The 13,467-nt window shown below is 37.2% G+C and overlaps 1 protein-coding gene across 2 annotated transcripts in view; it reads left to right on the forward strand.

Annotated features, from left to right (window-relative positions):
* Positions 1–13,467, forward strand: part of ATL1 (atlastin GTPase 1) — a 73,462-nt gene that overhangs the window by 49,005 nt on the left and 10,990 nt on the right. For both annotated transcript variants that reach the window (NM_001257493.1, XM_015143636.3), the window contains 4 exon segments: positions 4,606–4,698; positions 5,711–5,849; positions 12,065–12,192; positions 13,290–13,346. In NM_001257493.1, the coding sequence (NP_001244422.1) occupies positions 4,606–4,698; positions 5,711–5,849; positions 12,065–12,192; positions 13,290–13,346 (417 nt within the window).

Genomic DNA, 13,467 nt, shown 5'->3' on the forward strand with positions numbered 1-13,467 from the left:
AATCCCTCCTCTCTCCCACAAGAATCTACAAAACAAAATAAGAGGGAGGAGAGGCTCCATCTTATGGAAACAAGAAAGATCCATAATCACACACCACTTAGAAGTGACCCTGTTTAAGGAAAAAAGATGTGATTCAAGGATTTTATGTCCAGCAAAATTGACTTTCAGGTATAAAGGGCCACAACTATTATCAACATGTAAAATTCCAAGGAATATTGTTCCCATGACCCTTAATGCAAAATCTACTAAAGAATGAATTTTAGATCAGCAAAGATGACATAAGGACTAGGAATGATCATTAAATGTGTATTTGTTTGTGGAACTTAGACTAAACGAGGGACAAAAGGGAGAGAACATCATATGTAATGTCTATTTTCTTCAAATAAATAAATGAATAGATAAACTAAAAAGTAGGAGAATGAGGAGAGCATGTGCCAAATTAAAAAAAAAAGAACTTTCATTAAGTATTCCTAGTAGTTGATGGTGGTATTGGTACTGCTACTCTGCGACTGTTGGGTATGTATTATAGCATTGAAAAAATGAGTAATTATGGGATATCATAATTCAGCCATCCCTGATGCATTAACAATCAAGACTCTTGATTCAAGATTATTGGATAAGGAGATCTGGATATAATATAGACATTCAGTGGAAACTCTATAGTCCTGAATTTGAATTGGGAGTGTCAGTATGAATTTATGAGATATTTTTTCACAGACACACACACAATTTTATCCTAGCTCTGCCCACTGAAAAGGTCTAGAAACACTGACCAATGCGGCAGCACTTTGAGCATTATAATCTTGAAGTACCATATTTCACTAAAAGAAACCAGTGCTTCTTAGAGAAATGCCCAATTCTAGGTCTAAGGCAGGAAATGAACTTGGAACAACTTTGGGGAAAATAAAACTGTTATAAAGTTATGTTAGTTTTTTTTTTTTTGTTTGTGATACTTGCCAGTTTTTTGAATTTGTAATTTGTATTCCTCATTCTAAATAAATATTCACTTTCAAGCCTAATTCTGCATTCTTTTTCTCACAGAGGCTTTCCTCTGCCCCACACTACCCCACAGATTATGTAAGCTTCAGGCCCCATAAAACCTAGATTCCCACCTGCCTCTCTACCACATATGCATAATGAGAGCCCCTGAAGAAGAAAATGAAGCAAACGAGGAAACAATAAATGTAATAGAGGAAAAATATTTAAAGAGATGATAGAGGAAAACTTTTCTCGAATGAAACTTGAATCGTCATACTGTTTCCCTAGGGAAAACTGATACATTCCAGTCAATATGAGAATATACTTAGTAAAGTTATTGAACTTTTAAGAACAAAGGATCCACACAGAGTTTTCCATAGCAATATTCATGGAAAAAGATGAATGATAATTGACAAAGTTTTGAAAGAGTCACCCCAATAATTTTTATATCCTGCCAATTGTTCATTAACTATGAAAGCAACAGAAGATATTCTCAAAAATGTGAGTACTCAGGAAATACAGCAATCCTAATACTGCTTCTTGGAAAGCCACATGGCAAAATTTGGCCCACTTTTATTAAAAATAAGAGCTCAGATATGGAGAAGTTGACAGTGAAAGGATTTTTGATGCAGTGAATCCAATTAAATATAACACTAAAGCCAAACAACTTTGAATATTGTGAGTATAGAGCAGATTGTAAACATTTTAAACCCTGACATTCTGAAATTGATAATTAAAAAATGAGAAAATCATTTATTCAACAAATCTGTATTGAGCACTGATTCTGTGCCAAGCACTGTACTAGGTGTTAAGGATACTATAATGAGCAAGAAAGAGATTCAATGTTTGCCTCCAGAAGGCTTACAGTCTATAAATAATGCACCATAACATTATGGTTTGGAGTTATCTATTTCTTTTTCTGTCTAGTTCCCCTTCTAGCAATAGAACTCCTCTTTCCAATTCCCTTTGGTTCAGGTGAACCTGATGACATTCACCCCTTACATAGAGGTGACAATTCAGACCATCCCATCCCTCTGACCATAGTGATTATTTCTGGACTGGGATTATATGATCAAGTTGGGCCCATTCCTGGAAATTTCCTGAGATTGCTGTCATGAAAAACTGACTTGCACTGGTGTTGCTAAGCTAGCAGGGTGTGAATCTGGATCTCAGTGGTCATCTTGGCCATTATGTAGAGAGGACTGTTCAGAGAGAGAAAGAGCCTTGATGTCATTTAAGTGTCCCAAATCCTTCTGAAATCACCTACACCACTGACCTTTCCAGTTGCAGAACCAATTATCTACTTTTTTGCTTAAACTTGTTGGAACTGGATTTCATTACTTACAATTGAAAGAAGTCCACCAGATTCTAGTAGAAGTGTTATAATAGGGGAAGTTCAGGATGATATGGGAACACATAGCAATAGTACGTATATAAATTGTCTTATAATTTCCATATGCATTTTGTAGTATCTTTCAATGTTTATTATATTTTAAACATTTTTACTCAAACTGCTTTTGGTTTTATTTCGAAGTTATGACATGTTAAAAGTAGAAGGAAGGGAGGAATGGTAATAGGAAATCTGAGAATGCTGATTTTCTCATGGCAGGGAGTTAAAGGTGAAACATATATTTAAAAAGCATGACTCCAAACAAATCAGTAAAGACAAAAGACCTGATCAGCCTCTTCACAAAAGAGAATAAACACAAAGGGCCAACAAACATAGGACAATGTGCTTAATTTCATTAATCATCAGGGAAATGCATATTGAACACAATGGGCTAGGCTACTAAACCACACCCTCCAGAATGTTTAAAATTAAAAAGACAGAGAATATCAAGCATTGGTGAGGACAACGTGTAGCATCAGGAACCCTCTAAGACTACTGGTAAGGTTATAAATTGGTACTTTGGAAAACGGACAATGTCAGCCAATCCTGAACATGTGCACACTCTCTACCCAGTAATTCTGCTTTAGTTATAAATGCAAAAGAAAGAAGACAGAAAGAAGACCAGAAGACACATGAATGTTTGTAGCAACACTATTCATACCAGTCAAGAACTAGAGACACTGAAATGCCCATCTACAGAATGAATTAATAATTATTCACATAATGGGAAATTGTGCAGTAATGACTATGAATGATAAACAATTATGCAATAATATAATCTCACAAATATAATGTTGAGTGACAGAAACTAGACCAAAAGAATATGTCATGTATCATGTATGATTCCACTTAATGCAAATTATAAAAACAGGCAAAACGAACCGATGCTGTTAAAAGTCAGGCCCGTGGTTACCCTTGAGCAAGGGGTCATGACTGGAGGGTGGCAGGAGCAGGGGCTTGTGGAGTGCTGGACATTCTCTGTTTCTTGATCTAGGTACTAGTTACACAATGTGTTCAGTTTGTGAAAATTCATTAAGTTATATACGTAATGTGCAGTTTTCTGTATGTGGACTATATTCCAATCAAAGGTATAAAAAGTTAAACACATGACTCCCAGCTCAATGTTTTCCAAAATCTTTGTTCTTAACTTCAAGTGAATTTATTAGAACTTCTAATGGTAAAAAATCATTTACTTGAAATTCAGCAGTATTTTAAATGTCGTCTTATCTTCCTTTTAGTCAGTTAATTTCAAGTGCATTTTAATACTTTTTATTTAAAATGCCACATACAAAACAGTTCCACATTTTATAAAACTGTTTTTCTCCTTTTTCTTCCTTTTAGCCCTCCTCCATTTGTGTATGTACCTAGGGAGATGACTGGATGATATTCACCAAATGTTAATTATCGTTAAATCCAGGAGATGGGATTTGGGGTGCATTTTTTTTTTTTTTTTATGAGACGGAGTCTCACTCTGTCGCCCAGGGTGGAGTGCAGTGGCACGATCTCGGCTCACTGCAAGCTCTGCCTCCCAGGTTCACGCCATTCTCCTGCCTCAGCCTCCCCAGTAGCTGGGACTACAGGCGCCCGCCACCACGCCCAGCTAATTTTTTGTATTTTTAGTAGAGACGGGGTTTCACAGTGTTGGCCAGGATGGTCTGGATCTTCTGACCTCGTGATCCGCCCGCCTCGGCCTCCCAAAGTGCTGGGGTTACAGGCGTGAGCCACCGTGCCCTGCCTGGGGTGCATTTTTAAATTTTCTCTCTGGACTTTGCTATCTAGTTTGAACTTTTTATGATGAGCATACATACATATCATTTCTATAAAAACATTAAAACAATTTCTTTATAAAAGAAAAGCTAATCTCATATCTTATGCCTGTATTCAGCCATAGCCATCAGAAAGGAAGATTCCTAGGAACGTATTCTACACAAAATCTGATTATAGTGACATAGCTCCATTCAGGCAGTTTGGGAGTCATCTCTGTCATCTCTCAGTGGGGTGCTTTCATGCTGGCATTTTGTAGGCAGCTTTCTGTTCACACTTAATGGAAATAGGTAGGATGATCTCATAGGGGAGAGACTGCCCAGACACTTTCAAAGGTTTTATGTTTGATTTTTAATTCAGCAATGTGGGAAAGAACGATATTCAAATGACAATGATATTATAATTGGTTTCTGTAAAAAGCAAAGGGAGGCACCTTAAAGTCCTCATATCTATCCTTTCTTATCATTTTTTAGAGTCTGATATTTCTTGTTCGAGACTGGAGTTTCCCATACGAATTTTCATATGGAGCTGATGGTGGTGCCAAATTCTTGGAAAAACGCCTCAAGGTTTGTTAGATATTTAGGTGCATGAAATTTCACTGACAATAATCTAGAATTATTTTTGTTGGATCATTTGGTGAATAGATACTTAGTAGCCACAATCTCATTTGTTATGATATTAATGACACAGGTAAAGAATTCTTTGTATATACCTATAAAACAAGAATTTACTCCTAAAGATAAAACTTTTACTTTGAAGAACTAAGTCACTTCAAGACTGATAGTGCAAATATCAAGATTCAGGTTTTAGTAGAAGTTTCAAAGCCAATGTAACATATATCTAATTTTGAAATCCCTGGAGTCAATCTTAGAACACAGAATGTAAAATTAGAAGGCCTTCCACTTTCTGCGTCATGCTAGTTCAATACTGTACAAATTGTTACACTGAGCAGATATCACCAAAAGTGCCTACTGGGAAATCAGGGAGAAAGATCAAAATTTACAAAAATGTTCCTTGAAAATTGAGATCTCTGAACCTATTAGGTTTACAGTCATAATAGTTTGTCTATATTAAAAACTATCAAATATGTATCTACATAAGGTGGGAGGTGAGGGTGATTTGGCTTGTAAGTAAACACCCAACTATTCAGATTCCATTCTAGAATTTAAATATACACTTACCAGGTGATAGGAGGCTGTCTTGAATATCTACTAAAAAGAAAGTAGAAATATCTTACTTTCTCTTTGTGGCTCCTATGAGTACTTTGAATTAAAATTTGAATTTGTAGAAACTAGCCAGAGTAAAGCCCTATTAATTTGTATTAAAAATGGGAAGGCCCATTTGAGTTAGTATAAGGGTAGACACTTGCTAATTATAACTATGCCATGTGTTTTCTATACTTAGACATGACTGTGTGTGGCAAACCACCCAAAACTTTCTTCTTTCTTTAGTAGCAGCCCTGTCGTGTCATTTTTATCATTGTGGGACCAAAAAGACATAGCAAATATAAGATGCCACAGAATTCCTTTGCAAAATTTATGACGAAAGTAGTTCAAACTTCAGAATGATTTATTGCAGGTCTCAGGGAACCAGCATGAAGAACTACAGAATGTCAGAAAACACATCCATTCCTGTTTCACCAACATTTCCTGTTTTCTGCTACCTCATCCTGGCTTAAAAGTAGCTACCAATCCAAACTTTGATGGAAAATTGAAAGGTTTGTGTCTTTTAGTGAATATGTTTGCATCACTTAGTCTGATTATAAAAATGTCATTTTATCTACTGGGCTTATGGCTGATAGTTTAGTTTATCTACTGATAGGAGGCTGATGATTAGAAATTGTCAGGAGAATAGGGCATCCTGGGCTGGTGCTCCTCCTTGGCGAACTGTGGGATTCTGTGGGCGCTGAATATATATGCTGCCTGCAAAAATAGGCCAGATCCTGAGTTCCCCTAGAAGGCAGTAACCGTCACCTTCTCATCTCTGTGCACTGAGAAGTGCTCCTTCATGTTTTTATGCTTCATTTTCCTTATCTACATGAAAAAGGAAAACAGATGTTTATAGTATTGGAATTCTGTATTAAGTTATATAATTAGAGATTGAGAGAAATGCTCTTTAAAACTGCTCCTAAATAATTTAATTATAAATTATAAAAACTTCACTAAAAATGGAATCTTGTGTGGAAGAGGACCAGTTTCTTAAAAAAAAAAAAAAAAAAAAAACCACTAGAGTGTTTTTCAAATAGTGTATACTTATAGGATGTAATTATGTCTTTAATAGAGGACTGATTGTTACATGATTCCAAAGCAGCTGGACTTGTTAAACAAACAAACAAACAAGAGCGGGAGGGGAGGTAGGAGTCTGGGAAAATGGAAGTTAATCTTTCCCAAAAGATATCCATCAGGGCTGTAGACATATGCTTTGTAGTTAATATGACATAGTTCAAAGACATGACTTTTTAACTTGAAAGCATGGTATGGAATATACCACTGAATTCAGACATTTGTTTAATTTACTGTGGCCTTTGTGCGTCGTGCCAGGAGTGAGACAGTGACATTACAAGCTTTTCAGCACAATTGTTGTCAGAGGGATTTAAAATTACTTTAAAGAAAGGACAATACTGGCAGATTTGAAAAGCAAATGAATTATTTTTGTCCTTGCACCCATGACATTGACTCTCAGATACCTTATATTTAACTTTAGTAGTTAGTACCATAAATACAATACCAAATTTCTCAATCATTCATCAGCATGGTGCTTATACACATTTTGTCTTACTTTTATACAACAGACTAGATAGCAGTAAGCATATGGTACATATGGATGACAGGCTTCTATAATTTCACTGTCACATTTATGAATTCCAACCCACTAGTGGATGCACAGATCTCAGTATTGTGCAATTACCTAATGGCTTTGATGTGTTTTGAATAAATTACATAAAGAAAGGCTTCTTACATAAAGAGAAAGCTTCTCTTTCTCCTCTGGAGTTGGGAGACATAAACAGGCAGAGGAGGGGTGCGCCTTCAACAACAGTCCTTTATTGGAACTAAAAATTACCGTGGCTTGTTCCATTACTGCAGTATACAGCTACAGATCTTGGAATAACTGATACTTTTTGCAATGAAAGAGCTCAGGGAGAGAGTTTAAGACAAATCATGCAAATGCAGAATCCTACTTATTATTTGTATTTTTTATTTTTAGAGACAGGGTCTCACTCTGTGGCCCAGGCTGGAGTGCAGTGGTGCAATCCTAGCTCACTGCAACCTTGAACTCCTGGCCTCCAGCCATCGTTTTGCCTCAGCCTCCCAAGTAGCTAGGACTAAAGGCACACACCACCATGTGCAGCTAATTTTTTTTTTAATTTTTTGTAGAGATGAGGTCTTGCTGTGCTTCCAGGGCTGGTCTCAAACTTCTGGGTTCAATCAATCCTCCTATCTTGACCTCCCAAAGTATTGGGATTACAGGCGTGAGCCATTGCACCCAGCCACTTATTTTATTTTAGAGACAGGGTCTCACTCTGTCTCTCAGGCTGGAGTGCAGTGGTGCGATCATAACTCACTGCAGCCTTGAACTATTGAGCTCACGCAATCCTCCTGCTTCAGCCTCCCAAATAGGACTACAGGAGTGTGCCAGCATGCCTGGTTATTTATTTATTTATTTATTTTACAGAGATGGGGGTTTCACTATGTTGCCCAGGCTGGTCTTGAACTCCTGGCCTCAAGTGATGAATTACAGGAGCCACCATGCTTGGCCAGAATCCCACTTTTTAAGACATTTGTTCTCCATCAAATTTTATTCACTTCTATGAATATATTGACCTACACAATTGGTTTACAGCTAACTATAAGTTATGAGTTTACCAAAGTGGCTCACCTAGGAAAAAGAGAAGTGAAAGGTAGCTTCAATTTCCATAAAAGTTCCATTTTAATGAGACTTTTGTATCTTACAAGACTGCTGCTATAAGCCCTCTTGTGGGCAGAAAGGTTGTACTTTGCCTCCGTGTTTCTTTGGGCAGTTTTGAAAGTCTGCTATCTACATTATTTTTCTGTCCCACCCTGAATCTTACAGTTTGGTGTGATTTCTATCCAGGGTGTCTTGTCAGCTGACCATGATGTTCTCCAGAGGGCTGGCATCTCAGTGGTTGCCTCTGGTGAAGAAAAGTCTCTGAATAAACAATTATGCAAAAGTTGTTCTTGCCGGGCGCGGTGGCTCAAGCCTGTAATCCCAGCACTTTGGGAGGCCGAGGCGGGTGGATCACGAGGTCAGGAGATGGAGACCATCCTGGCTAACACGGTGAAACCCCTTCTCTACTAAAAATACAAAAAACTAGCCGGGCGTGGTGGCGGGCGCCTGTAGTCCCAGCTACTCCGAGGCTGAGGCAGGAGAATGGCGTAAACCCGGGAGGCGGAGCTTGCAGTGAGCCGAGATCACGCCCCTGCACTCCAGCCTGGGTGACACAGCGAGACTCTGTCTCAAAAAAAAAAAAAAAAAAAAAAGTTGTTCTTTGATAATAGTTTCTCATATACTCTTTCACACACAGAAATAACTTTTAGCTCATTATCAATAGTAATCATTGTTATAATAACTATTTGTTCATGGTCGCTCAAAGTATTGCAATTATTATTATTTTACCTATGTCTAGTGTTATTAAAAACTGATAATACTATGATTAAATTTAACTACTATTAATTTAAGAGCTTCCCAAAAGGAAATGAAGAAGATTAAAGGCACTTAATCACATTCATTTATGCAACATTCAACCAGCTCTTATTGGGTGCTTACTGAATACCTACCCTAGCATTGCAAATACAATTTTTTAAATAACAAGGAGTTATCCTTTTTTTTTTTTGAGGTTGCTCTGCATTATAGCACCATATGTAGAATGGGCAGATAGCCACATGATAAGATGTGGAGCTGCTTCCTTAGCAGCTGCGGTTAGACTTGAGAATGCATAGTCAAATGCGTGTTTCGAATCACTTATCAGAATCAGGAAATCCCGAGAAAATATCTTCCTTTGTTAATTTATACAGCAATACTATACTAGTGCATCTGCCCTGTGGAGTTCTTACAAAGCATGCATCATATTCTCAACTATTGTGGCAGATAACCACCACTTTGACCAAGCCACTAAAGTCCTTGGAAGATTTTACCATTGTGGAAGAAATAACCAAAGAAACTTACTGAACATAATTCTGAATCAGCTATTCATATATATTAATTGAACACTTGCAATGCCAAAGCTTATTAATACACCTCTGCAAATCAATTTGAACTGGTTTGCAGATTTTCTGGGTCATCTATTTACGGTGTTCAACTAACATTAGCAAGAGCTCACTACCTATGTATGTTATGAATATATTGTTCTTATTTTCTGAATCCAAAATTGGAATATGTAGCATTGGTTCCAGTGAGAACAAAGATGGCTACTGCCATCTTCAGACACATTTTTTAATCCAAATGTGTGGTTAGATGCTGGTTACTTTAATGATAATTAATTACCACACTTGCTGGTGCGTTAACACACAGTCATATCTTATTCCATTCCAATTGTATAAGGAATGTTTGGGGACAGAAATTTATATACATGTTTTGAAAGTGATTTTATAAGAAGAAAACTCTGTTTTATTCAGAAACTCAAGAATTGGTACATTCTAGATGTATAGTAATACTCTACTAAAGATGAAAAAACATAAGATCATATAGCAAAAAAGAAACCTATTAGTATCAGTGAATACAGATACATGGCAGGCAATAAAACAAAACAGGAATGTGGTAACATAAATACAAATATCAGTATTTTATTCCAGTGAATACTGGTAACTAAAAAGCAAACCGCAATAATAAATCTATATATAGTATAAAGCAAAATTATCAGTGAAGATTGGTACAATGCAAACAACAAAGTAAGTTTGAATAAACTCCACTACAAGTACCCATAAATCATGGTCACTAGAATTTCAAAGTGGCACAAAACATGAAACAAAATAACTTTGAAAGATATCCAGCATCATGCTTGTGTGTGTCATAAAAGAAGTAAAGAAAACAAATTCTAACATAAAATAGTATTTCAGTGTAGCCACAATGTTATAACTGGGGTTATAACAACAGGAAAAATGCAAACACAGTCTTAAGGTTTGAATCTTTAAGGCCTTCAAAATCACCAGCCCCAAAGCCTGAAAACTCAGTAACTCTGCTAAAATTTAGATTTTTTAAAATTACAGGCAGTTACTGAATTTACTTAGGAACCAAGCAAGTCACTGGACAGATCATGCTTTTTTACATAGTATGTGTATTTTTCCATATATATATGTGTGTGTGTGTATGTGTGTATATATATATGTATGTATGTATGTATTTCTTTTTCTTTTTTTGGAGACAGGGTCTTGTTCTGTCACACAGGCTGGAGTGTGGTGGCACAATCTCAGCTCACTACAACCTCCATCTCCGGGTTCAAGTGATTCTCTTGCCTCAGCCTCCAGAGTAGCTGGGACTATAGGCATGTGCCCCCATGCCTGGCTAAGTTTTTTGTTTGTTTGTTTTTTGTTTTGTATTTTTAGTAGAGGTGGAGTTTCACCATGTTAGCCAGGATGGTCTCGATCTCCTGACCTCATGATCCACCTGCCTCAGCCTTCCAAAGTGCTGGGATTATAGGCGCGAGCCACTGCGCCCAGCCATGTACAGCTAATTTTTATATTTTAATAGAGACAGGATTTCACCATGTTGGCCAGGCTGGTCTTGAACTCCTGACCTCAAATGATCCACCTGCCTCAGCCTCCCAAAGTGCTGAGATTACAGGCGGGAGCGACTCCACCCGGCCCCAATTTTTCCATATATTTGAAATAACAACTTAAGAAATTATCCCTGTGTTCAGAAGACTTCTCTGGTGATGATTTTCTATATTACTTTGCTAAGTCTGTAATGTTAAGCTTTAACCTACTGCTACAGCTTGGGTTATGTGTAATCAATTATGTCAAACATGACAGCTACATAACGCATACTACCTCTCATCTGCTTAAGTGGCCTTTTCTTGCTATTTTATTTTGTGTTGCTGAGTTCCACCACTAGAGGTAGCATCATTATCACTATCTTTTTGAACTCTGCAGTCCAGTTACCACAGCTTACCCAGTTTTGTACATTTCTTAGAAGATGGGCTCGCTATCTATGCATGGAGCAATTTTTGGATGCATTTTCTGGAGGGAATGCATTATAATAAGCCAGTAAAAATCTGGTCTCTTCCCCATTTATGAGCCTATGTATATAAAACCATAAATAAGACTTAAAACACGAACTGGTTATGGCTGGGCGTGGTGGCTCATGCCTGTAATCCCAGCACTTTGGGAGGCCGAGGCGGGTGGATCATGAGGTCAAGAGATCAAGACCATCATAGCCAACATGGTGAAACCCCACCTCTACTACAAATACAAAAATTAGCTGGGCATAGTGGTGTGCACCTGTAGTCCCAGCTACTCAGGAGGCTAAGGCAGGAGAATCGCTTGAACCCAGGAGGTGGAGGTTGCAGTGAGCCAAGATGGCACCACTGCACTCCAGCCTGGGCGACAGAGCAAGATTCCATTTCAAAAACAAAACAAAACAAAAAAGCAAAACAAAACAAAAAAAACCTTCAACTGGTTATATGAATGGGCTACATACAAAGCATACATGTAAAACCAAGCAAGCTAACTTATAATATCAAGAAAGCTAATTTATAGGTGGAAGACAAGATACATATGAAATGGGAGTGGAAATTTGGGCAAGGAGAATCATTCACTGTGAGAAGAGCAGGTTTCAGGAGTTGCTTAAGTGATAGGGAAGTGCATGATGGCATTATCACTGGGGAGGAAATGGGGGAGATCAAAGGATGTTTTATTCTGTGGCATGGAAGACTGGGAAGGATTCCAAAAATAATAATGGATTTGCTTTTATTTGTAGAAATAGACGATGAATTCATCAAAAACTTGAAAATACTGATTCCTTGGCTACTTAGTCCTGAGAGCCTAGATATTAAAGAGATCAATGGGAATAAAATCACCTGTCGGGGTCTGGTGGAGTACTTCAAGGTATCACTCTCATTTCTAGAGCCTTTTTGAGTACTTAGATTTGACATATATTGGATCGCAATTCCTATAAACAAAAATTATGGACCCTATAATATGAGAGCAAAGGTACGAGGAATCTATAAAAAGGATTTTTAAAATCCCTTTTAAAAGCTTTTTCAAATCCTTTCAGAAAGCTTACTTTCTGAAATTATTCTTTTGAGGAAACCACATAAAGGTAACTTTATTGTCCCCTTTTATACTGAGGGAACTGTATTTTGAAATATGAATGTAAGAGCTGGAAAAGTCTTTTGGGGGAATGGGGTGTTTCCCAGGGCCCATGATCTATTCTGAATTTTACCTTCATAATTCTGAAGATTTTCCCCAAGGGGATACCTTCCTACTGAAGAAAATACTTCCGCATTTCTTACTCTCTGCACCAAGAGCCAATATGAAGTGGAATTATTTTAAATTTGCATTTACCTGTTTGCCTTAGATAGCACTGAATACTTTTTAACAACCCATATATATCCTGGAGAATTTCAGTTAGCAACCCAATTCTGGACTGACACTCCAAGGACTAAAATATCAATTTTTAAAATTCATGGTTTGTCATTTAATATGCTGTCATATAAGTTCTGTACGATTTATTTACCTTCATGATTGTCAGCAATAAATGTAATGTTATTTATCTAAAATATGAATTTTTACTACGTGTAACACTGTGGAGGTGCTTACAATTTGGTAGGAGATTCAGAACCCTCACAAGGGTCTGTTCCATAAAGCTTATGACATCAGCAGGGTACAGATTCCTGTGGGTAACTGAAAAAGGGCGGTTACTCCCGGCAGAGGGGTCTAAGAACATTTTAAAGGGAGTAGCATTCAGTTGAGCCTTTAAGAAGGGCCAGATTGGCAGACAGAGATGTTTGAAAAAGGCATTTCGGGAAAGGGAAACAACATGAACTAAGAAAAAAGGGAATTTGAGTATGAGAAAGATAAAATAGTTATAAGTTCCTGAAAACATTTTTGAAATGTCAAGAGCTTAGAATGCAATTTCATAGAATTAGAGGAAATATTGAATGGAATTGCTTGAACATGAATCTTTCTTTTTTTTTTTTTAGGCTTATATAAAGATCTATCAAGGTGAAGAATTACCACATCCCAAATCCATGTTACAGGTATTTATTAATGAGGAGGCATGTTTTAAGACACGTGACTAAGGCTAAGATTTCTGGCTGTTGGAAATTACCAGATAATAATATTAGACAGAATGACTTATTGGAAGATTATTTGCCTAAT

This window comes from Macaca mulatta, chromosome 7, assembly GCF_049350105.2.
Source record: "Macaca mulatta isolate MMU2019108-1 chromosome 7, T2T-MMU8v2.0, whole genome shotgun sequence".
Classification (NCBI taxonomy): domain Eukaryota; kingdom Metazoa; phylum Chordata; class Mammalia; order Primates; family Cercopithecidae; genus Macaca; species Macaca mulatta.